At 39.2% G+C, this 19,614-nt stretch overlaps 2 protein-coding genes across 4 annotated transcripts in view; both read left to right on the top strand.

Moving 5' to 3' along the window:
• Nucleotides 1-16,947, top strand: part of cers6 (ceramide synthase 6) — a 99,462-nt gene extending 82,515 nt beyond the window's left edge. The window contains exons 7-11 of one of the 2 annotated variants that reach the window (XM_004917706.4): nt 2,108-2,236; nt 3,183-3,289; nt 11,030-11,186; nt 12,578-12,601; nt 14,382-16,947. In XM_004917706.4, the coding sequence (XP_004917763.2) occupies nt 2,108-2,236; nt 3,183-3,289; nt 11,030-11,186; nt 12,578-12,601; nt 14,382-14,537 (573 nt within the window). In that variant the 3' untranslated portion in view covers nt 14,538-16,947. The remainder of the gene's footprint in view (nt 1-2,107; nt 2,237-3,182; nt 3,290-11,029; nt 11,187-12,577; nt 12,602-14,381) is intronic. The other variant, XM_002936753.5, reaches the window with a different exon arrangement.
• A 2,297-nt stretch (nt 16,948-19,244) lies between these two features.
• The window catches only part of nostrin (nitric oxide synthase trafficking), a 45,630-nt gene continuing 45,260 nt past the window's right edge, over nt 19,245-19,614 (top strand). For both annotated transcript variants that reach the window (XM_012971311.3, XM_012971308.3), the window contains exon 1: nt 19,245-19,484. Coding sequence is in view for 1 of the 2 variants with exons in the window: in XM_012971308.3 (XP_012826762.2) it covers nt 19,458-19,484 (27 nt within the window). In the remaining variant the exon portion in view is untranslated. The remainder of the gene's footprint in view (nt 19,485-19,614) is intronic.

Raw genomic sequence — 19,614 nt, 5'->3', positions numbered from 1 at the left:
AGTGATTCACTGGCATATCTAGCAAATAACCTACTAGGGCTGGGGCTGGTATTACAGATTTTATCCCCCTGTTTTCCAAATTTCCCCCTCTGTGGCACTTACTTTTAAGTGCTCCATCTTGCTCTCCAACACCAGGAGCTCCCCAAAAACTCCAACACACAGATTCCCCACACACCCATAGCTCGACATGTCCACTCCCCACCCTCAAAACACCACAACCCTTCCTCAACACTACTGCTAGGCACCAAAGTGACAGCCCTGGCCAGTAGGTAGAACCTATGAGGTCCAGACCGACACTGCCCTGAACACCAAAATTCTTTGGGAAAAACCTAAACAGATTCTAAGACTTGAAGTCCCCCTGCTTTTTAGAAAATCTGTGCAGCACCAATTATGAAAAGCAAAGGGACTTTTTCCATCACTTCATATGAGATCAAGGTAAGGGGAGGGGCTGGATTACACTGTGAGCCTAAAGGGGGTGATTAACTGGTCCCAGCAAGCATAGAGAAAGAGAATCATATTTTCCTTTCAATTAAGGAATCAGTTGTGTTAAAAAAAAATATATATAAGTTTATATATATATACTGTTTAAGTTCAGATAGAGAAACAATAAAATAGTTCTATTTGAAAATGATATTTTTGGTGAAGTTGAACGTCCCCTTTAAATACACTTGGCTGAAATCCGACACTATATCATTGTTGTCTCATACCAAGTTAAATTTCTGGAACATAAAAATGATGGGTCTTCAACTAAGTAGCCTTCTCCTCTCTCCTGTCAATGACTTGCTTTCAATTCTATTAGAAGGAAAATCATATCTCATATCTTTCTGCTCTTGTGCATTTACTAGAGGCTGAGGAGAGCCCTTGTGAGGCAGAGGAACGAATGCCATATTGATTGTGGAGAGAATCGATTTGGGTTTGTGGTCTGAATCATCGTAACACAGTTCTTGCTCTTGAATTGTGATTTGGAGCCAGTTATAAAGCCTGGTATAATGGCTTTGCAATGGTGTTTACTGGAGAAATGCATTAATGGAAATGCTGTAAACACTTAACATCTTTAGTGATTAAACTAAAGGGTTTGATGGCATTTAATCCCTTGGTTTAGGTATTCAATGTGGCTTAATCCAGTCCATCGCTTTATTTTTCTGTATAGCGTATGTAGCTTAGGAAAATTTGATAAAGTGTCCAATAGTGTTAACATTCCCTTTAGCTTCCTCTGCCGCTTAGGAACGCTCCATGGAGCACTTGCTCCTGTGGGATTTGCTACGATCTGCACTTTGCGTATTTAACTGGTATGGCTTCTATCATGACTTATTATGACTGTGAAAAAACATTTTCAGTTTTTGATCAACGTTTTCATGTTTATCACATTTTTAATTGTTTAGAGATAATAAATGCTAGATAATTGTTTAGAAATGATCAATAATAGACTGATTGGAAATATACTCTGCTGCTAAGTAATAATGCACAAAGTTGAATGCAAATGTGCTTTTATCCTGCTGCCTGCATGGGAGCTGCCATACAGCCTACCTTTTCTAATGCAATTGTAATGTAGTGTAATGTAATTCTGCTTTATCTGAGTGGAGATGACTGGGTTTGAATGTGCTAAAAGTGGTGGGGAAAAGGCAGTTCATGGCTGCAGCCCTGCTGATTCCTTGTGCTCCTGTATTTACACCATTGGTTCTCCCCATCCTTTAGACATCTAATCTATTCTCTCTTTTCATATGTCGTAACCCTGTATGTATAAGGACCAGCTATTTTCTAATGGGAAATTGGGAATTCTTTCTGTCCACAAGCACCCCTCAGCTCCTTGGGCCCAGTTTTGAAAATGCGGGTACATGCTTCAGATAGGTAGATATCACTTATTTTGACACTTTTTGGATTCAGGCTCTCCTTTGCAGGTAAACATTTGTTCAGGCCTCCTTTAGCTCACATCACAATTATAAATATGCCAAAGCCATGTTATAACAGTAACCATCCTCTAGGTACAGGAGTATTCAGAGCTGAAAAATAATCATATCACCCTACTTTGCTTTTAGGCTGGGCCCTCCATCCATTACTTAGAGGAGCCACCCCATAGTAATTACTGTTTTTGTCATTATCTTTTTAGGACTTTGGCATCATGTTTCTTCATCACCTTGCCACAATTTCGTTGATTACGTTTTCATACGTGAACAACATGGTGCGAGTAGGTACCCTAGTGATGGGCCTCCATGACATGGCTGATGTCCTGCTCGAGGTGAGCATTACCAGAACTAAGCAAAAGACTTTATTCCCTTGATACTGCTCAGCAACCCTACATCTCTGCTCATAACTCCAGATATTCTCTTCGGCAACTGCTATAATGTTTTTCTAATGAGCATCCATCTGCCCTTCAGATAACCTCCACCCACTCTTATCTTCCAAGCTGTTTTATGTGTTTTCAATTCACTGCCACATTCTGTAGTCTTACTGCCGACATTCCAATGTTCCCCAAAGACCCATTTTGCCAAGGACAGCAAAACATCAATAATAAACTATTTCATATACTCCTCAAAAACACACTGTTCTGCTTCCTGTAGGTATTTCATTGCATTCTGCTGGCCTACACCCAATTAGGGCAGCAGGAGACAGGTGCATCCACATCCTTATCTAATTCATAATAAAACTGAATAAATGAATTCCCACCAGAACATCCAAAATTCTAAATCTTGTATAACATTGTAATGCATGCCTTAACTCTTCCATGGTGGGTTCCATGCCGCAGTGAAGGAAGCAGAGCTATGCCATTCAATAGGAATCAACACGTTGATATTGTCCTCTACAACTGATGTTGGGGCAAGGAAGTGTGTACCCCAATACATTAGTACTATCATGTTCCTTCAACTACTTCTTCTTCCTTCATGCATACTTGCTGCCCATACATGGCTCAGAAGCCCCTTATGCCAATACTTATAATTATTATTATTATTTATTTTTAAATGTCATTCCATTAGTCATTTACAATTTCAGTTCATTCTAGCAATATAGCACCATCTTCCACCGCCATGGTGAGAATTAAAAAAATGAATAATAAAATGCATAGTTATAGTCATTAAGATTGATTCTACCTATTTTTCACATTCTGCGTTCTTCTGCTTGCATCTAAACAATAACTCTTTTAGGGGCAAGTGTTCATTTAAACACGTGTATGTGTTTTTTTCTAGGCAGCAAAAATGGCAAATTATTCAAAATGCCAAAAATTATGTGACCTTCTGTTCATCGTGTTTGCTTTAGTGTTTTTAATTGCAAGACTGGGAGTATTTCCATTATGGTAAGTTTTTATATATTTTTTTTGTTGGCAAAACCTAGTTGTACAGTTACAATACCCTAGAGCAGGGGTCTCCAACCTTTTTTACCCGGGAGCCGCATTCTAATGTAAAAAGAGATGGGGAACAACACAAGCATGAAAAATGTACCTGGGGGTACCAAATAAGGGCTGTGATTGGCTAATTGATAGCCCCTATGTGAACTGGAAGCCTACATGAGACCCTTTTTGGCAGTATACCTAGTTTTTTTTGCAATTAAAAGTTGCCTCCAAGCCAGGAATTAAAAAATAAGCACCACCAGGAGCAGCATCCAAAGGGGCTGGTGAGCAACATGTTGCTCAAGAGCCGCTGGTTGGGGACCACTGCCCAAGAGGTTGGGAGGGAGGCCATACAGGCACGTGGAGGCCACACACACTACTGAGCCTCATTTTGACTTGTTTTAAGGACATTACATCAAAGTTGGATCAGCCTGTAGTGTTTTTTTCCACTTTAATTTTGAGTGTGACTCCAAATCCAGACCTCCATGGGTTGATAAATTTGATTTCCATTGATAATTTGTGTGTGATTTTGTTGTCAGCACATTCAACTATGTAAAGAATGAAATATTTAAAAAGAATTTTTCATTCATTTAGATCTAGGACGTCTTATTTTTGTGTTCCCTTTATTCTTTTTGAGCAGTGTGTATATGTATATATATATATATATACAGTATATATATATATATATATATATATATACACAGGTATGGGATCCCTTATCCGGAAGCCCATTATTCAGAAAGTTACGAATTACGGAAAGGCCGTCTCCCATAGACTCCATTATAAGCAAATAATTCTAATTTCTGAAAATGATTCCCTTTTTCTCTGTAATAATAAAACAGTACCTGTACTTGATCCCAACTAAGATATAATTACCCCTTATTGGGGGCAGAACAGCCCTATTGGGTTTATTTAATGGTTAAATGATTCCCTTTTCTCTGTAATAATAAAACAGTACCTGTACTTGATCCCAACTAAGATATAATTACCCCTTATTGGGGGCAGAACAGCCCTATTGGGTTTATTTAATGGTTAAATGATTCCCTTTTCTCTGTAATAATAAAACAGTACCTGTACTTGTTCCCAACTAAGATATAATTACCCCTTATTGGGGGCAGAACAGCCCTATTGGGTTTATTTAATGGTTAAATGATTCCCTTTTCTCTGTAATAATAAAACAGTACCTGTACTTGATCCCAACTAAGATATAATTACCCCTTATTGGAGGCAAAAAAATCCTATTGGGTTTATTTAATATTTAAATGATTTTTAGCAGACTTAAGGTCTGGAGATCCAAATTACTGAAAGATCCTTTATCTGGAAAACCCCAGGTCCCGAGCATTCTGGATTACGGGTCCCATAACTGTAATCTATAATACCAAGTTATATAAATAGTTCATATTCCCCTTTAAGACTACATAAATCTTCCATACTAGTGTTAATCAACCTAATTGCCCATTCAGTAAACTCTTCTATAGCTCCAAGCCAGCAGAAAACTTAAAGGGGTAGTTGATATTTATGTTAACTTTTGGTAGTGATATTTTGAGGCAATTTGCATATAGTCAAGTTTTTTAATTGGTTAGCTTGCCCAGCAACTCACCAATTTGGAATTTCAGCAGCTGGTTTCTAGAGTCTAATTTACCCTAGCAACTAGGCTGTGGCTTGAATGAGAGACTAGACAATGAATGGGAGAGGGCCTGAACAGAAAGATAATAAAATAAGTAACAATAATAGTAAAGTTGTTTTTGGCTCTTAGGGTAAGTGACCCACTATTAAAAAGCAGGAAAGAGGTAGAAGAAGGCAAATAATTCAAAAACTATATAAAAAAGATTAATTTAATATAGGGATTCTATAACATACTAAAAGGTATATCACCTTATACAAGAATTCTGTTTGCAGCGTATGCACTCGGCTCCATGTTCTTTGTCTATAGGATTCTTGCTCAAGGGATTAAACACATTTGTTGTCCACCCATCTGATATCTACACACGAAAATTGCTCTTTAATCTACCTGTGTTATATACTGTTACAACCTGATAACCAGAGTCTTTTTTGTGAGTTTTTTTAAATAGTTTTTTTCTATTACAATGTATGAAAAAGCTGTAATTTCTGTAAGAATTTAGCTTTTTATCGGACCAATAGTTTTCTTTCTTCCAAAAATAATTTGCCAAGCTTTTCTCATTGACGAGACAAGTGCAAAGCTGAGAGAGTATCTACTTAATTGGAAATACTGGAATTCCAAACTGCCATTTATAGTCGGCATGTACTGTTCTGTATTTCCGGGCAGCATTATTATTTCTTTCTCATTAAGGAAGGAATTATGCTTCTAAAAAGAGAAAAATCATTTGTAACATTTGTGACATTGTAAGGCATAACTGAAGAACACTGCAGAGATTGTGAAATATATTAAAGGGGCACTACAGCTTTCTTGTTATTGCATTTGTCCAACCAAAATATTAAAGGCTTAATATATAATTATTTTTTTTTAGTTCTATTATTGGTCTTAGTTTCTGTAAAGGTGTTGTTACTTATTCAGCTTATGAATTGTAACTTATTGTCATCTGGTTCTTTACTTTCATTATAGTCTGCCCACACTCTTCTGTGGTGTGATAACCAGTCAAGACCTAGCCCAGGGATCCCCAACCTTTCTTAGTGGTGAGCCACACAAGCATGAAAAACGTTCTTTGGGGATGCCAAATAAGGGCTGTGATTGGCTGTTGGGTAGCCCCATGTGGCCTGCTGGCCTACAGGAGGCTCTGCTTGGACTAAAACCGTGTCTCTGTGCTTCCAAACTTGTCTCCAAGCCAGAAATGTAAAAATGGGCACCTACTTGGCCACTGGGAGCAACAACAAAGGGGAGTGGTGAGCAACATGTTGCTTATGAGCTACTGGTTGGGGATCACTAACCTAGAGGGAAAAGTATGCTATCATCTGGGGCAGAATAAGCCAAAAGGGGCCAAATATATATAAAAACAATACAGTAGCAGCAAAAGCTTTAGAGAGTATTTGGAGGAACGGAAGACCTTGAGAGTGAACGAATCCCCCTTAAAGGGGCCCACAAAGCTCAATGTCCTTGCTGTTCTAGTTTGTGCCATTACTGATGTGCCTTTGCATGGTCTGTAGGTGCAGGGCTCAATGGGAATTCAGGTGTCCCCGGTAAGAACATTCTCAGCAATGTAGGCAAGGGTCGGGGAGGCTCATGAGTTAGGGAGCAGCTGTAGGCACAGGCCGAGTCCTGCTTTTATCATTTGGCTGATGACAGTAGGTAATGACAGGGCTGCCTTGCCCCTGCTGGTGCACCTTGCTCTGGAGTTTTTGCTGTAGACTGCGTCTAATGTGAGTGAGCACTAAGGGGTGTGATTTAGGGCTTCTACAGTTGCGTCCTGGGCAGAAGGAAACGAGCAAGTATTATGGAAGATTTAACTCATCTCTAAAAATTTTCAGATCATTACTGACACTTTAAGCAAGTACAGTAAGTTCTGTATATAAAATATGGCATTTTTAGCAATATTCATTTTTAGGGTTAGTTCTCCTTTAAGGGGGCCTCACCAACTAGGGTTTTGATTCCCAAGTTACATGTTCTTCCTAAACACTAATTATTGATACAGGTTGAAAAGAGCCCATCACTGATGTAAATACCTCCCCTCCAAAGCACAGAAGGTAATAATAAGTAAACCTATGGGTTACCCACCCTAGTATGGGTGGTCTTCTTCTCCTTTCTCTTTCCTTAGCTTGTTGGCTGTTTCCAAAGTCTGTGGTGTAGGGCATGGATCCCCAACCTTTTATACCTGTGAGCCACATTTAAATGGAAAAAGTGTTGGAGAGCAACACAAGCATGAAAATGGTTCCTGATGGTGCCAATAAGAGCTATAATTGGCTACTTAATAGCCCCTATGTGGACTGGCAGCCTACAGAAGGCTCTGTTTGGCATTATACTTGGTTTTTATGCAACCAAAACTTGCCTCAAAACCAGAAATTCAACAATAAGACCTGCTTTGAGGTCACTGAGAGCAACATCCAAGGGGTTGGGGAGCAACATGTTACTCACGAGCCACTGGTTGGGGATCACTGATGTAGAGGCTAGCTAGACTGGCTAGTGAGCGCTGTTAATGTCAGACCCTAGGCTTGGGTATGACATAAGACAAAAAGAGGCCCCTGTCCCATAAAGCTTCGTAATTACCAAAATACTGTGCCATACCCATAGGCTTCCCTGCATCTCTTAGTGATACAGTATTATCAGCATCTTGCAATCTTTTTTTCTTACAGTGACACAGTTGAACAGCTCAATGCAGACAATTTTAGGATAATTGCGGTTTTCACATCACATCAAACAAATTGCATTGACAAGTGAGCTTGATTTATTAATATAATGTACTTTTTACCAGTCTAGTGAATCCAGTATCTCACAGACAATAGAAAAGCTTCACTTTTTTTTCCATACAAGTTTATAAATGAGAATACTTTGGATAAGTGTTTGTCAAATGGAGCTGCCAGGCAACATTTTTAGGGGTGAAGACACATGGAGCTTCTAGTAGCAGCTACTTGGCTACAAAAACAACAAGACAATGCTGATCATTTACTGATAATTGTCTCTATGTGTGTTTTACCAGAGGCAATTCTCAGTATTGTCTACAGCAGGGCATTTTCTGGAGTTTATTAGCCATTAATATGTAGCTGCTATTAAACAGTGCCATGTGTCTTTACCCTTAGTAGAACACAGCATTTGCTCCTTTAAAGGCAACTCTAAAATGTATGAGTGGGGCCAGGAGGAGAGAGAACAGGGCCAGGAATTGCGGGCAGGACAGGGGTTGGAACAACAGGCGATTGAAAATATACTGGCAGATACATTAATGGTAAATTTTAAATACCGGCTTCAGACCTAGTTGGTATATTACTGGCTAGGCTAATAAAATACCATCCAGGCAACCCTTCTTACTTCTCTGGTAAAAAATAAAGATGGCCGTGCAAAAATGGCAGCAGAGTGAGGAGCAGTGTTGGCTACTGGGGGCAACTGGATTGCGGGCAGGGCTCAACAGGATTGGGGCCCACTGGGATTTTTTTGCAGCACCAACCCAGACCGACCCTGGGTTGGTACTGCAAGCCTTTTGGTCAGTTGGTCACATCACTTAAACAAGAGAAAACGATGGCCAGAGAAAACCATGGAAGCATCACGCTAGATAATAGAGTCTTTATTAGTGCCTTTTCCAGTGCTCTGGCAGATCTGCATACAGAATGGGTAGGTGGTACTTGGCAACACCCTGAAATGTCCTAAACTTGTTTTTTATTTAGAAGAAATAACCTGGGTTACATCAAGGGACACAAGGTGCTATGATTCCCGGTGCTTAACCCTGCTGTAGACATGACAGGGCTGTGCCCTAAGCCTCGTACCAGATGTTTAACTAGTGCAGGAGCCCTGAGGGCTGCAAAGTAGGACCTTTAGACCTTAGCAGCAATGCGTAGCAGAGCCACTGTTTACTCAAACAAGGGTTTTTAAAAACATATAATTTCTCCAGAATTGAAAACGCATACAAATTAATTAGAAATATTTTCAGATTTTAGGCTTGTAGAATCCCTAATAAGAGCCATGTATCATGTATTTGCCAGAAAAGAGCAGTGAGATGAACATTAGACTGTCAGGAAATAATTGGACTTTTTTGCTTGTTGCAACCATTTAGCCACACAGTGGGGTTTATATTATTATTACAGTATAATAATTTGTATGATCAGTAAAGGGGTTATGTTCATCTTGTCTGCTGAAGGCAGCTTCTCTTACATTTTCCAATGTTAACAGAATAAAATGTATAAATTGCGCTAATGAATTCACATTACTGTTGATTATCGCAACCTTTATATCATCCAAATCGTTTGCACAGTCTATTTATTACCATTACTGTATTTGTGCAGCTCACAGACAAAGGACACTATTACCTGCTGTTCTGTTCCTATCTGGATTCTTCATTACCGCCTTTTGTGGTCCAGGAGTTGCTGATCAATATAACTGCTGTATTATCTGCAATTAGATTATAACTTGGCATTGTATATCCAGCAGAACAGCGTTTAATGCTCGCATCCTGTGCAGATGTGCCACCTAGTGGTTAAAAAACTAAATTTTATTTGTAAAAACTTTTTAATTTTAACAAGAAAAAAATAAATTGACACATTTGTTTTACATATATATATATATCTTCAAAAGGTACCTAAATCTTCCATAGTGCTGCTGCACCACCAAAATGTTGCATTATAATATATTCTGGTATATTCCTGATGTGATATATTTAGAAATATTACATTGGGTGATACTCTCATTCACTTGTCACTTTAATTAAATTCTTGTGCTTTTTAAGTCCCTCTTTTCTATCCAGTTTCCTCCATATCTTCATACACCCCTCTAGCTGCTCCTTATTATTGGAATGTCCAAGGTACTGTAGATCCATTTGCTATGATGGATTCCTAGAGATGAATATGTTTAGTATGTTTTTATATATATATTGTATGTGTAAGTTTGAGAAATGCATTTATGTTATTTCTGCTATCTTAAATTGAGATCTGTACTTCTCTTTACAGATCATGAATCTAGAAACCATACAGCTATACTATAAACCAAAGTTCCTCTTGTCAGTAAATACATACTCCCTACAGGCCTTAACTCTTTATATCTTTCCTTGACCATTACCCTCTTCTTTATGCAGGTTATGCAGTTTACACGTTGCATTGTTGCATTCTTTTCTTGTAATGTAATTGCAATGTAATGTAAATGTGAATAATGTAATATGTTGGTGTCAGGGCAATAGGCTATTAAAGCCAATTGGTATGGAACAAGGAGTTAGCAGAAGCTGGAGAACAGGATGAAAGGACAGAAGGGTGAAGGCTTCTTATCAAGAAGGTTAAGCAGGGTTGTTAACAAGATCCGGGCTCAGGTCAAGGTAGGTGGCCAAGAGTATAGTCAGGATTAAGCAAGTAACTTGAGTGTCAGACAGAAGTGTAGGAAATTAGAAATTAAAGGTGGCCATACATGGGCCGATTGTAGCTGCCGAATATCAGTCCCTTAGACCGATTTGGCAGCTTATCGGCCCGTTTAGGGGCACAAACGGCAGGCCTGCCCGACCGACATCTGTCCTAAAATTGGCAGATATTGATCGGGCAGGTTAAAAAATTTAGTCAGAAATTTAGTCGGCTCGTTGATGTGGTCCCCGAACTGACTGTGCCTATTACCAGCGTTCTAGTTCGATCGTTTGGCCCCAGGGCAAAACAACCAATATAACTTAAATTCACCCGGTATCGGCCACCCATAGGTGGGGATATCAGGAGAAGATCCGCTCGCTTGGCGACCTCGCCAAGTGAGCAGATCTTAACGTGTACGGCCACCTTAAGACCTGCAATTGGAAAATGTGTGTGAATTTCTCTGCCGATGGTGGTGCTGTGAGGTCACTATGCACCACAGTTGGCACCAAAGTCCAGCTTCCAGCCTCCAGCTTTAAATGCAGATGCTGTCCTATATACACACACTTGGGTACACAACTGTAAGATTTATACAGTAAATGCGACTATGAAGCACAATGAACGGAACACGTGCTTTACTGCATCCTTTAGCTTGTGACAGAATGCCAAGGCCTATATCCTTGTTCCGTCTCATTGTTTAGCTATATACAGTATAGTTTTTCTCTGCTGTTCTAACAATGGATACTGTACCTATTCTTTGTTTTACAGGATATTAAACACAACATTGTTCGAAAGCTGGGAAATTGTTGGGCCTTATCCCTCCTGGTGGGTATTTAACCTACTGCTGGTGCTCCTACAGTTCCTGCACTTATTTTGGTCTTATCTCATAATCAAGATCGCATGTAAAGCAGTTTGCAAAGGAAAGGTAAGGATATATATTCAGATAAAAGTTTAGTGTAATGCATGTTGTTTTCTTTACATTTGTGATAGTCATAGTTATAGCTCTGTGGCCCATGCTCTCCACTTGATGCAAAAGGAACCTCAACAGATATGCTTGATATACACCTGGTTACCTGTTCATTTTTCATGTAAGTACAGGGTCAGACTGGGGTGTGCACGGCCTTCAAGGGCTTCTACCCCAGGGCCCCCCATATTCCTTCAGGGACTCCCCCTCATCCATCGCCGGCCCCTTCCAACACTGGCACAGTCCAACCCTGTATAAATGTGCTCTTCTGACATTCTATTACAGTATAATATCAGCAGGCCAAATTGGTCAGAACTCTCCCTATGTTATATAATACTAAGATGCCAGGCTGCTGATTGGCAAGACCATAATTGGGGAATTATTTTGCATTTTTGTTTATTAATGTGGGTGTAAACCTTTCCTAAAACTTTCTAAAGTAGCCATTCTAGTTTTACAGTAATTGCAAAAGCAAGAGTTTCATCCCTTGTAACCCCATGTAGGGATCTTATAGTTGTTTCTGTAGCTGCAGCCAATCACTCTTTAGGCCAGTGGCACACAAGGACATTAGTTGCCCCACAATTAATCTCCTATAGCGGTGGTGCCTAATCTTCTCAGATGCTTTCCTACCAGCAATAATGTAATTGCCTTGTGTGTAACTTGGGGCGCTTTGAGAAAACTAAAGTGATGCTTATACCATCCCACTGCCAATTCACATTCTTGCCAGTGGGAAGGCATTTTGGGAAGATTATAGTCGCCCGCGGTAGCAAAGATTTATCTCAGAGACTAATCTCCTTGTATGCCAGTGCCCTAATCCAACTACACTTGGATGGAGCAACACTGATATGGAAGGTTTAAGACCATTGTTACCTCTAATTCCTCCGACTATGTGCACAAAAAAATTGTTGTAAATGGGGTAAATGGCAGAGTTTCTGGGAAGGGTTACATCCCCTATAAACCACTGAATTTATTTCTAGGACTAGCATAGGTTACTAAGCCACAAAACCATGCTGCACCTACAGAACAAAGGCCACGTACAGTTCTTCTATGAAGAATGCCCTAATTACAGTTGGAGTTTTATTTATTTATGGATGTAACTGTACTTTGGGAAAGTATAGGCTAAAAGTTGAATTCAAGGCTATATACGTCATTGTGTACATGGGAAATAAATGGAAGGCAGTTAGTATATGCAGTCTGAACAGGATATATCTCCCAGCTAAGCTTTTAGTATTTTGACAAATGATGGTCCATGTTCTGTTTGCTGGGCATTGAACTAGAGAACTGTATTTATTTATGTAATTACTCTTTGCATGCTGACCTGTCTGTGTGTGTATTTTCTTTTGCTGTCATGGAAGATCGGAAAATGGAATCCTTTGCATGTGAGTCTCTCTACTACTCTCTTATACTACAGAATGTTCATACATGTCCATTGGGATATTATTGTGCTTGTATGTAACAGAAATGTAAACTCAAAAAGGAATATAAATCTAAGATTTACTAGTAGAAATCCAGCTTATCCGATTAGAGGTTTGGTCCGGGTGCTCATGCCCCAGACCCTCAGCATAGGGGAGCCATATAAAGAACCAATCGATAGAAAAGGCATGCACTCCGGAGGTCCAAAAAGTAGAGTAGAAGCTCAAAATTGAAGTAAAATCATACATACTTCATAGCCTATGATTAACTACCCTAAATGGTACGAAACGCATAAGGCTTCTTTATAGCATGTATGTATATTAAAATAAAGTACTTATGATTTTACTTCAATTTTAAGCTTCTACTCTACTTTTTGGACCTCCGGAGTGCCTGCCTTTCCTATCGATTGGTTCTTGTATGTAACAGCTTTAGTTTGTTAGTTGTAGTTATTAAGCTGATAGAAAAGTGAACATTTAAAGCCACTATACACCTATTTATTAACATTGGAGGCAAACATTACTGGTGTTGTTGCCATAGCAACCAATCAGATATTTGCTTTTATTTTCTAACTTGCAGTTGACCGTTCAAATCTAATTGCTGATTGGTTGGTATGGGCAACACCCCCCCCCCCCCCTTCTACTATACATTTTCCTCTAAAGTTGTGTTTGGTGAAGGGGAATACCTTCTGCCCAATAAATAAATGTAGGTGACTCCTGGTTAACAGCTCTCTTGTTTGTTAGTTTGTTACTTGGTTTAGGCAAGATTAGCAATTGCTTCATTAGCCTCATTGCTAATCTTGCATAAACCAAGTAAAAAACTAACAAACGAGGTCACAGAGATCCCCTAAAATTAACCTTTTTTTTCGGACCACTGAAGTGTATATTCTTTTACTGCTGCTGCCTGCAAAATAATTGGGAGTTATGTATCCAAGTTCCCCTCTCCACCTATATTTTAGCTCCTTCTCCTCTAGTGGATGTGGGCAGAAGGGATTAGAGATCCCATAACCTTTACCTGCTTACTTTTTTTTAAATAAAAAAATACATATGCATGCAAACTTCAACCAACATTCGCAAGATTTACTACAAATTTTTGTTACGTAACTTTGAAGTTGAAAATATTGTGAGTTTGAAAATATCACAAGTTTTTCAACTTTATTTTATAGTCAATACCACAATTCTCTCTGAGAACAGTAGTAGTCCAACTCCCTTAGCTATGTCATACCATTAGCCTAAAAGTCTGATTGGTTGTCTTGGGATAGGTGCAACTTATTGTAAATAAAAATATAATATGAGTTTCATCTCATAGAAATATTTAACTTTCTAATAGTAATAAATGAACAATTCTATGCTATTTATCAAGTTTCTCTTCACTATTCTTCTCTTAGCAATCTGTCTCTCTACATGCAGGAGTCTGAGTCAGATTTCATAAAGCTTCATGTTGGTTATTTTAAAAAAAACAGTTAGCCTCTAATGTATATGTATGTGTTCTCTTTTCCTACAATGTATTGGACTGACTCCAACACAAAATTGAGAGAGACAGGCTGCTGAGAGGAGATTGCTGAAGAGTAACTTGTTCAAGAATTGATACATCATTTTTTATTTTATTCAGAAAGCTTTTTATTGATTGAGTTTTCCAAGCGTATTAAATGAGCATTTTCATGGTAGTTCTCGTCCTAAATGAGCCCCGACATATTTTAACATGAAACTGTAGCCTACATTTCAAAATGGCCATATGTATCTGTTACAGGTATCAAAGGATGACCGTAGTGATATTGAGTCCAGCTCAGATGACGAAGACTCAGTAAGCTGGACCAAACCCTCCCAGAATCCTTCTTCCAATGGCATCAGTTCTAACGGAATGAATGGATATCTTATGGGTGCAGCTGTTTCAGAGGAGCACTAGCTCGCCCACTGGGCCCAACCACAGAACAATAAACTCTTTGCAACCGGATACGCTCCTACATAGATCTCCCGCACCACGAAATGAATCTAGAAAATGCATTCAACTAGTGCACTGCCGGGTTTTCCTTTTCTTTTATTTATTTGGGGTATTTTTTTTTTTGTGAATGATGAAGGAATATCTGTCAGTATGTGTAGGCATGTGTATTGTTCCAGCAACTGGCACTATAGGATAAGTATTTTCATAAGTCTGGATGTTATTTATTTTTATATTTGTTTCGGAAAAAAAATTGTTAAAAAAAAAAAAAGAAAAATGCACATTTTTACTTGTTTTATTTGTTTGCTGATTGTAAAGCTGAAATGATATGTTTGCATTTTATCTTACAGTATTTGATAGCCTCTGACATATTAGTTTAAAGGGGAAACAAGCTTTAGGGTTACAATACTGCACATACAGGAAGTCACACATATAAATCAAAAGGAATTAAGGAAAGAAGGGAGAGTTGGATAATAAAATGGAGCTGAAAATTAAATCAGTTGTTGATAATAATGTAGGGAGGTGTTTTTAATGGAAAACATTGGGCAATCTAAGTTAGCGAGGCTCATTTATTGTGCTTAGCTGGCTGTATGCATTTCTACATGGACAAAGTTACAAAAATAGTTGCAACTGCCTTGTAGAGTAACCCATGGCAACCAATTAACAATTATTCTAATTAAAGCAAACCTCTGATGAGTTATCCTGAATTGTTGTACTGCAGAAGAGTAAAGGGATGAAGCTGACACATGAAATACATGGACAAAATGGCTGATTTTGCGCAGTCCACCATTTTTTTTTTTGCAGTTTGCTCCATGCCTGGCTCATTGAAGAATTTCAGCTGGTCTCTGAGCAGTTTGAGAGCACAAAGACCTGCCTGCAATTGGCAATGAAGAGGGCTGGGAGGAGGGATGCCTATCCATCCCCTAACTTGGTGTCATTTACATCCAACAGTAGTAGACACAGGATGCAAAAGGCTTGCTTGTATCTGCCATCACTGCACACCGCACCCTGTGCCATATTATTTATCCAGCACAAGAATTTCAAGTGCAGTCGGGCCACTGTCACCAGTGCTCTTTTAAAACTAAGGGGACAACTTTTGTGCCCCTTAGTTCTCTTGCACTTCTTTCTAGGATCACAGTAAATGTCCCCCTAAAGTGACCTTGTGCAAGGGACAGAGAAGAGGGGAACGTGATCTCTTTTTTTTATACTCTTATATTTCCACATACAGAATAGATGTTTTGATGCAATTAAACAGTAAATGCCACTTTGGGGTGACATAGCCAATCACACCAAAGAGAGAGTTGTTTGAAGGTGTACTTGCCAAACAATATAGAAACTGGCATGTTTAAGGGTAAAAATGCAGAAATATCCTTTATCTGAGAACAAAGACTTTTACTTGAGGCCTTTAGCATGTTTGTACATTCTGAAAGTGGCAAAATATGACATATACCAATCCTAAAACGTATTCTTTTGCTCCCCATGGCTCTCCAAAATATATAACCCACTCGATGCAAGAGAATTCCCCAATAAGAATCATCCTAACCAGCTCTACATCAGGCATCTCTCACATTTCAGCTGTGGAGAAGTGTTTTAGTCAGTGTTTTAGTCCCTCCTCCCCTGCCAGGATTTCAATTGGTGCAGAAAGAGAAGAACTGTTTTGCAGCTGGATGTCGGCATTTTATTCATACCTTCAGAGGAGCAAATTACAGTTATAGTTGTATTAGGGGTTTCTGTGTTGTGTGGGGCTCATTAACACATTTTGGCTCGGAAGCTGGATTTCCCTTTTAATTAAACCGAGGCTGAACCAGTCCATTGTTTCTACCTGCTAACTATTTAGGCCATGAGAATATCTTGTGCCCACTTCACAGTTCATAAATGAGCTTTCTAAATTTTTTTTTTTTGTAATACCACGGTGGTTAACGGGGACAGAAATTGACCTGAATAATTAAATGGAATCTTCCAGTTTTGTTCCATCCAAATGTTAATATTCTGCAACCTACAGCATTTTCCAAAATAACCCCAGGATTAGAGTGTGCCGAGACCCATAGACCAGCAGCACCATTCCAGTATGATTTCAGCCTTTTAAATAAGTAGAATTCTATTCCACATGAACCGTTTATAGCAAACCTCATTGCTGTATCTTTTGGGGAAACAATTTATATAACAATTGACTTTAAACAATAGAATCAGATACAGATTTTTCTTTTTCCTGATTTTGTTGCAGTGTTCTACAATAATATTTCCTTGATGCTTTAAGACCATTACTATGGAAGCTCCAAAGCAGATTCTGTGGCAGTGAATTTTGTTTTTTGAACAATACACTTAATTTTGTCAAAGTACGCGTATTAATATATGCAATAAATATATGATATCCGCAGCTTGCCTATATTAATTCATTCCTGTTGTATTAATTCAACCCAGAGACATTTACTGTACCGCATTGTCCTTCATCTGATTCCTTAGTGGCAGTGTATCAGTGAGGTCTCTCTGGGCTGTTGCCCATGCTCTTATTGCCTCCGGGGGTTCAAATTGTATGTTATCAATGGGTTTCTTTTTATAATTCATCGCCCCTTTTGCATTGCTGTATTGGCCAGTGATCCGTTTGATTGGAAATATTGTAAAGTGGAAAGGCCTCTTACCCATTTTTGTAGGCCTGAGTGCTCTGATGGACCAGCATGGTTTCAAGGAGCCTTACTCTTTCAGGCCAAAATGTTTTTGTTTTTTTAATAGTGAACTTTTATTGATTTTGTTATAAACAAGGGGTATTATAGGAAGAGGGAAGGGGGAAGTAGGGGATGGAGAGTATATCATGGTGTTTTATACAGCAGTTGCTGGAGACTCCAGCCATGGGTTCCAAATCTTCTCAAACTTTAGTGGGCATTCTCTGGCTAAGTAAGTTAACCTGTAGAGTTCCAGTTGGGAGTTTATCAACTTTATCCATTTATTAAAAGTAGGAGGTAGGGGCCCATCCAATGTAGAGCCACAGTTTTGTTTGCATTAAACAAAACAGCCCTCATAAGTGATCTGGAGGCTGTCTTCGGTAATAGGTCCACCAGGCCCTGCAGGCACGTGATTGGGTTTAGAACTTGAGGTAAGGAGAGTTTGTCTGCTAGAAAACACTTGACTTGTTGCCAGAATCTCTGGATGTCTGGGCAGTTCCAAAGTAAGTGAATGCAATCAGCGTCAGGTTCATTACAGTGAAGGTATCTGGAGTGTTCCAAGCGGCCCATCTGGTGTAATTTCTTAGGTGTTAGTGTAGGTTTGGTGTATAATTTTGAATTGAATTAATTAGTCTCTTGTACTTATTAATGGGGAATAGAGATTATCTACCACCTCCAGGCGGAGGAGGCCAAATGTTTATCAATACACAAAGGGCAATACATTGGCTCTCTTAACAGGAAGAGTCAGCTAAGCCCAGTGTAACTTAGACCAGGTCAGGGTTTGTGTTTTATTCCCAGTAGGGTTTTTCCATAAAAAAAAGTAATACTTTTTATAATTCTATACAGGATATGCAATTAGACTGGTCCACTTGCAGTCTGAATAGTTAGGAAACCAGCTTTCTTTCCAATATGACTCGGCCACTATTAGTTCCATCCAAACTAATGAAGGTAATATTTAATTCGCCTTTTTTTTGTGTTTTCTCCTCAGCGCTCTCAGCTGTGCCACACTACTTAATGGAGAGCTCCCTTCAAGCCCCATGCCCATTTTACAGGTACCGTACTGGTAGCTTTTCAGCCAGAGTGAACACAACCCCTGTTATTGTCTCATTCTGGGTGAGACATAACTTCCCTTTAAGGTTACTGTGCCACAACTGGTATATGGCTACCAGTCATTAAGGGGCGTGTTTACTAATTTTGGGATAAATATCACTGGTAATTTTGTCCATAGCAACCAATCAGCAATTAGATTTACGAGTTAGAAATCAAAAGCTAAGATTTGACTGGTTGCTACGGGCACCATCACCAGTGATATTTATTTCCAATCTTAGTAAACGCCTCATAGTCTGTATGAAACCTGCCACTGTATGAAACACTTAAGTACATACAATTGTTCTTATAGCCTGGCATTGTTTATTATTTTGTGCCAGTCAGATGCCTAGTTGCCGGTTGTGAGTTGCCAGTTGAAAATCTAAATTGTTTGCAGTATTACCGGTGTGTACCATTATATTGATTTATGGATGCTGCATAAAATAGACATTGGAAGTCTATATCTTACAAATATGACCCAGGCCCAGCTCCCGAGGGCATTCATGTTGGCATAGAAAGTACATACAGGATTAGAAAGGCTTTATCAGGATGGAGCTATGAGACATTTTCCCCACTAATACAACTTGTTTATTCACTCATCGCCCTTCAGTTGTTCCCTGGAATTAAGGTCAATTTAAATTCTGAATTTTAAACAAATCCCACCCAAATTGCTGTTGTTTTTAGGTACAATTTCGAAATCATCATTATTTCATCTAATCAGTCATGTTGCCACATAACCCAAGCTGTTTTTTTCCTCCTGACTTCTACGTTCCTTCCAGAGATGTCTGTGCATGAACAAGCAGGGCATGAAAGCTGGCATAGCCTCGGTCATGAGAAGGAAAGCAGTTCTTGCCATGTGTGAGTTGGCTTCTGTTGCATGAGTTTATAAGTCACCGTTCAGTGCACAAAACACACAGACACTGCTCAGACCTTAGAGCGGCTGCCAGATATCCCAGGGCAAAAGATCAGCCCTAATGGAAGTTACACAATACCTTTGTACTGAAATATTTTTATTGAGCCTGGTTGATCCATACTGAGCTTTGGGAGTCATGTGACGGAGGTGTCACAGCTCCCAGGATTCATTATTGTACGCGGGCAGCCTCACCTGGATTCCCTAAGGGATCAGATACACCGTTTTAAAATGAAAGACCCACTGGCAGGCTCTACGGTAAGTACGGACTATTTTTTTGAAATTCTATTTTGCATAATGTCAGCATTGCTCATATAAAGTCTGTGCCAAAAGATCACTTTGATATAATTATCTGTATTGCCTGTGGGTTTGCTTTGGGTTGGGGCTC

Source organism: Xenopus tropicalis, chromosome 9, assembly GCF_000004195.4.
Source record: "Xenopus tropicalis strain Nigerian chromosome 9, UCB_Xtro_10.0, whole genome shotgun sequence".
NCBI classification, from domain to species: domain Eukaryota; kingdom Metazoa; phylum Chordata; class Amphibia; order Anura; family Pipidae; genus Xenopus; species Xenopus tropicalis.
The sequence above is the reverse complement of the archived record's forward strand: the minus strand, read 5'-3'. Positions and strand labels throughout refer to the sequence as shown.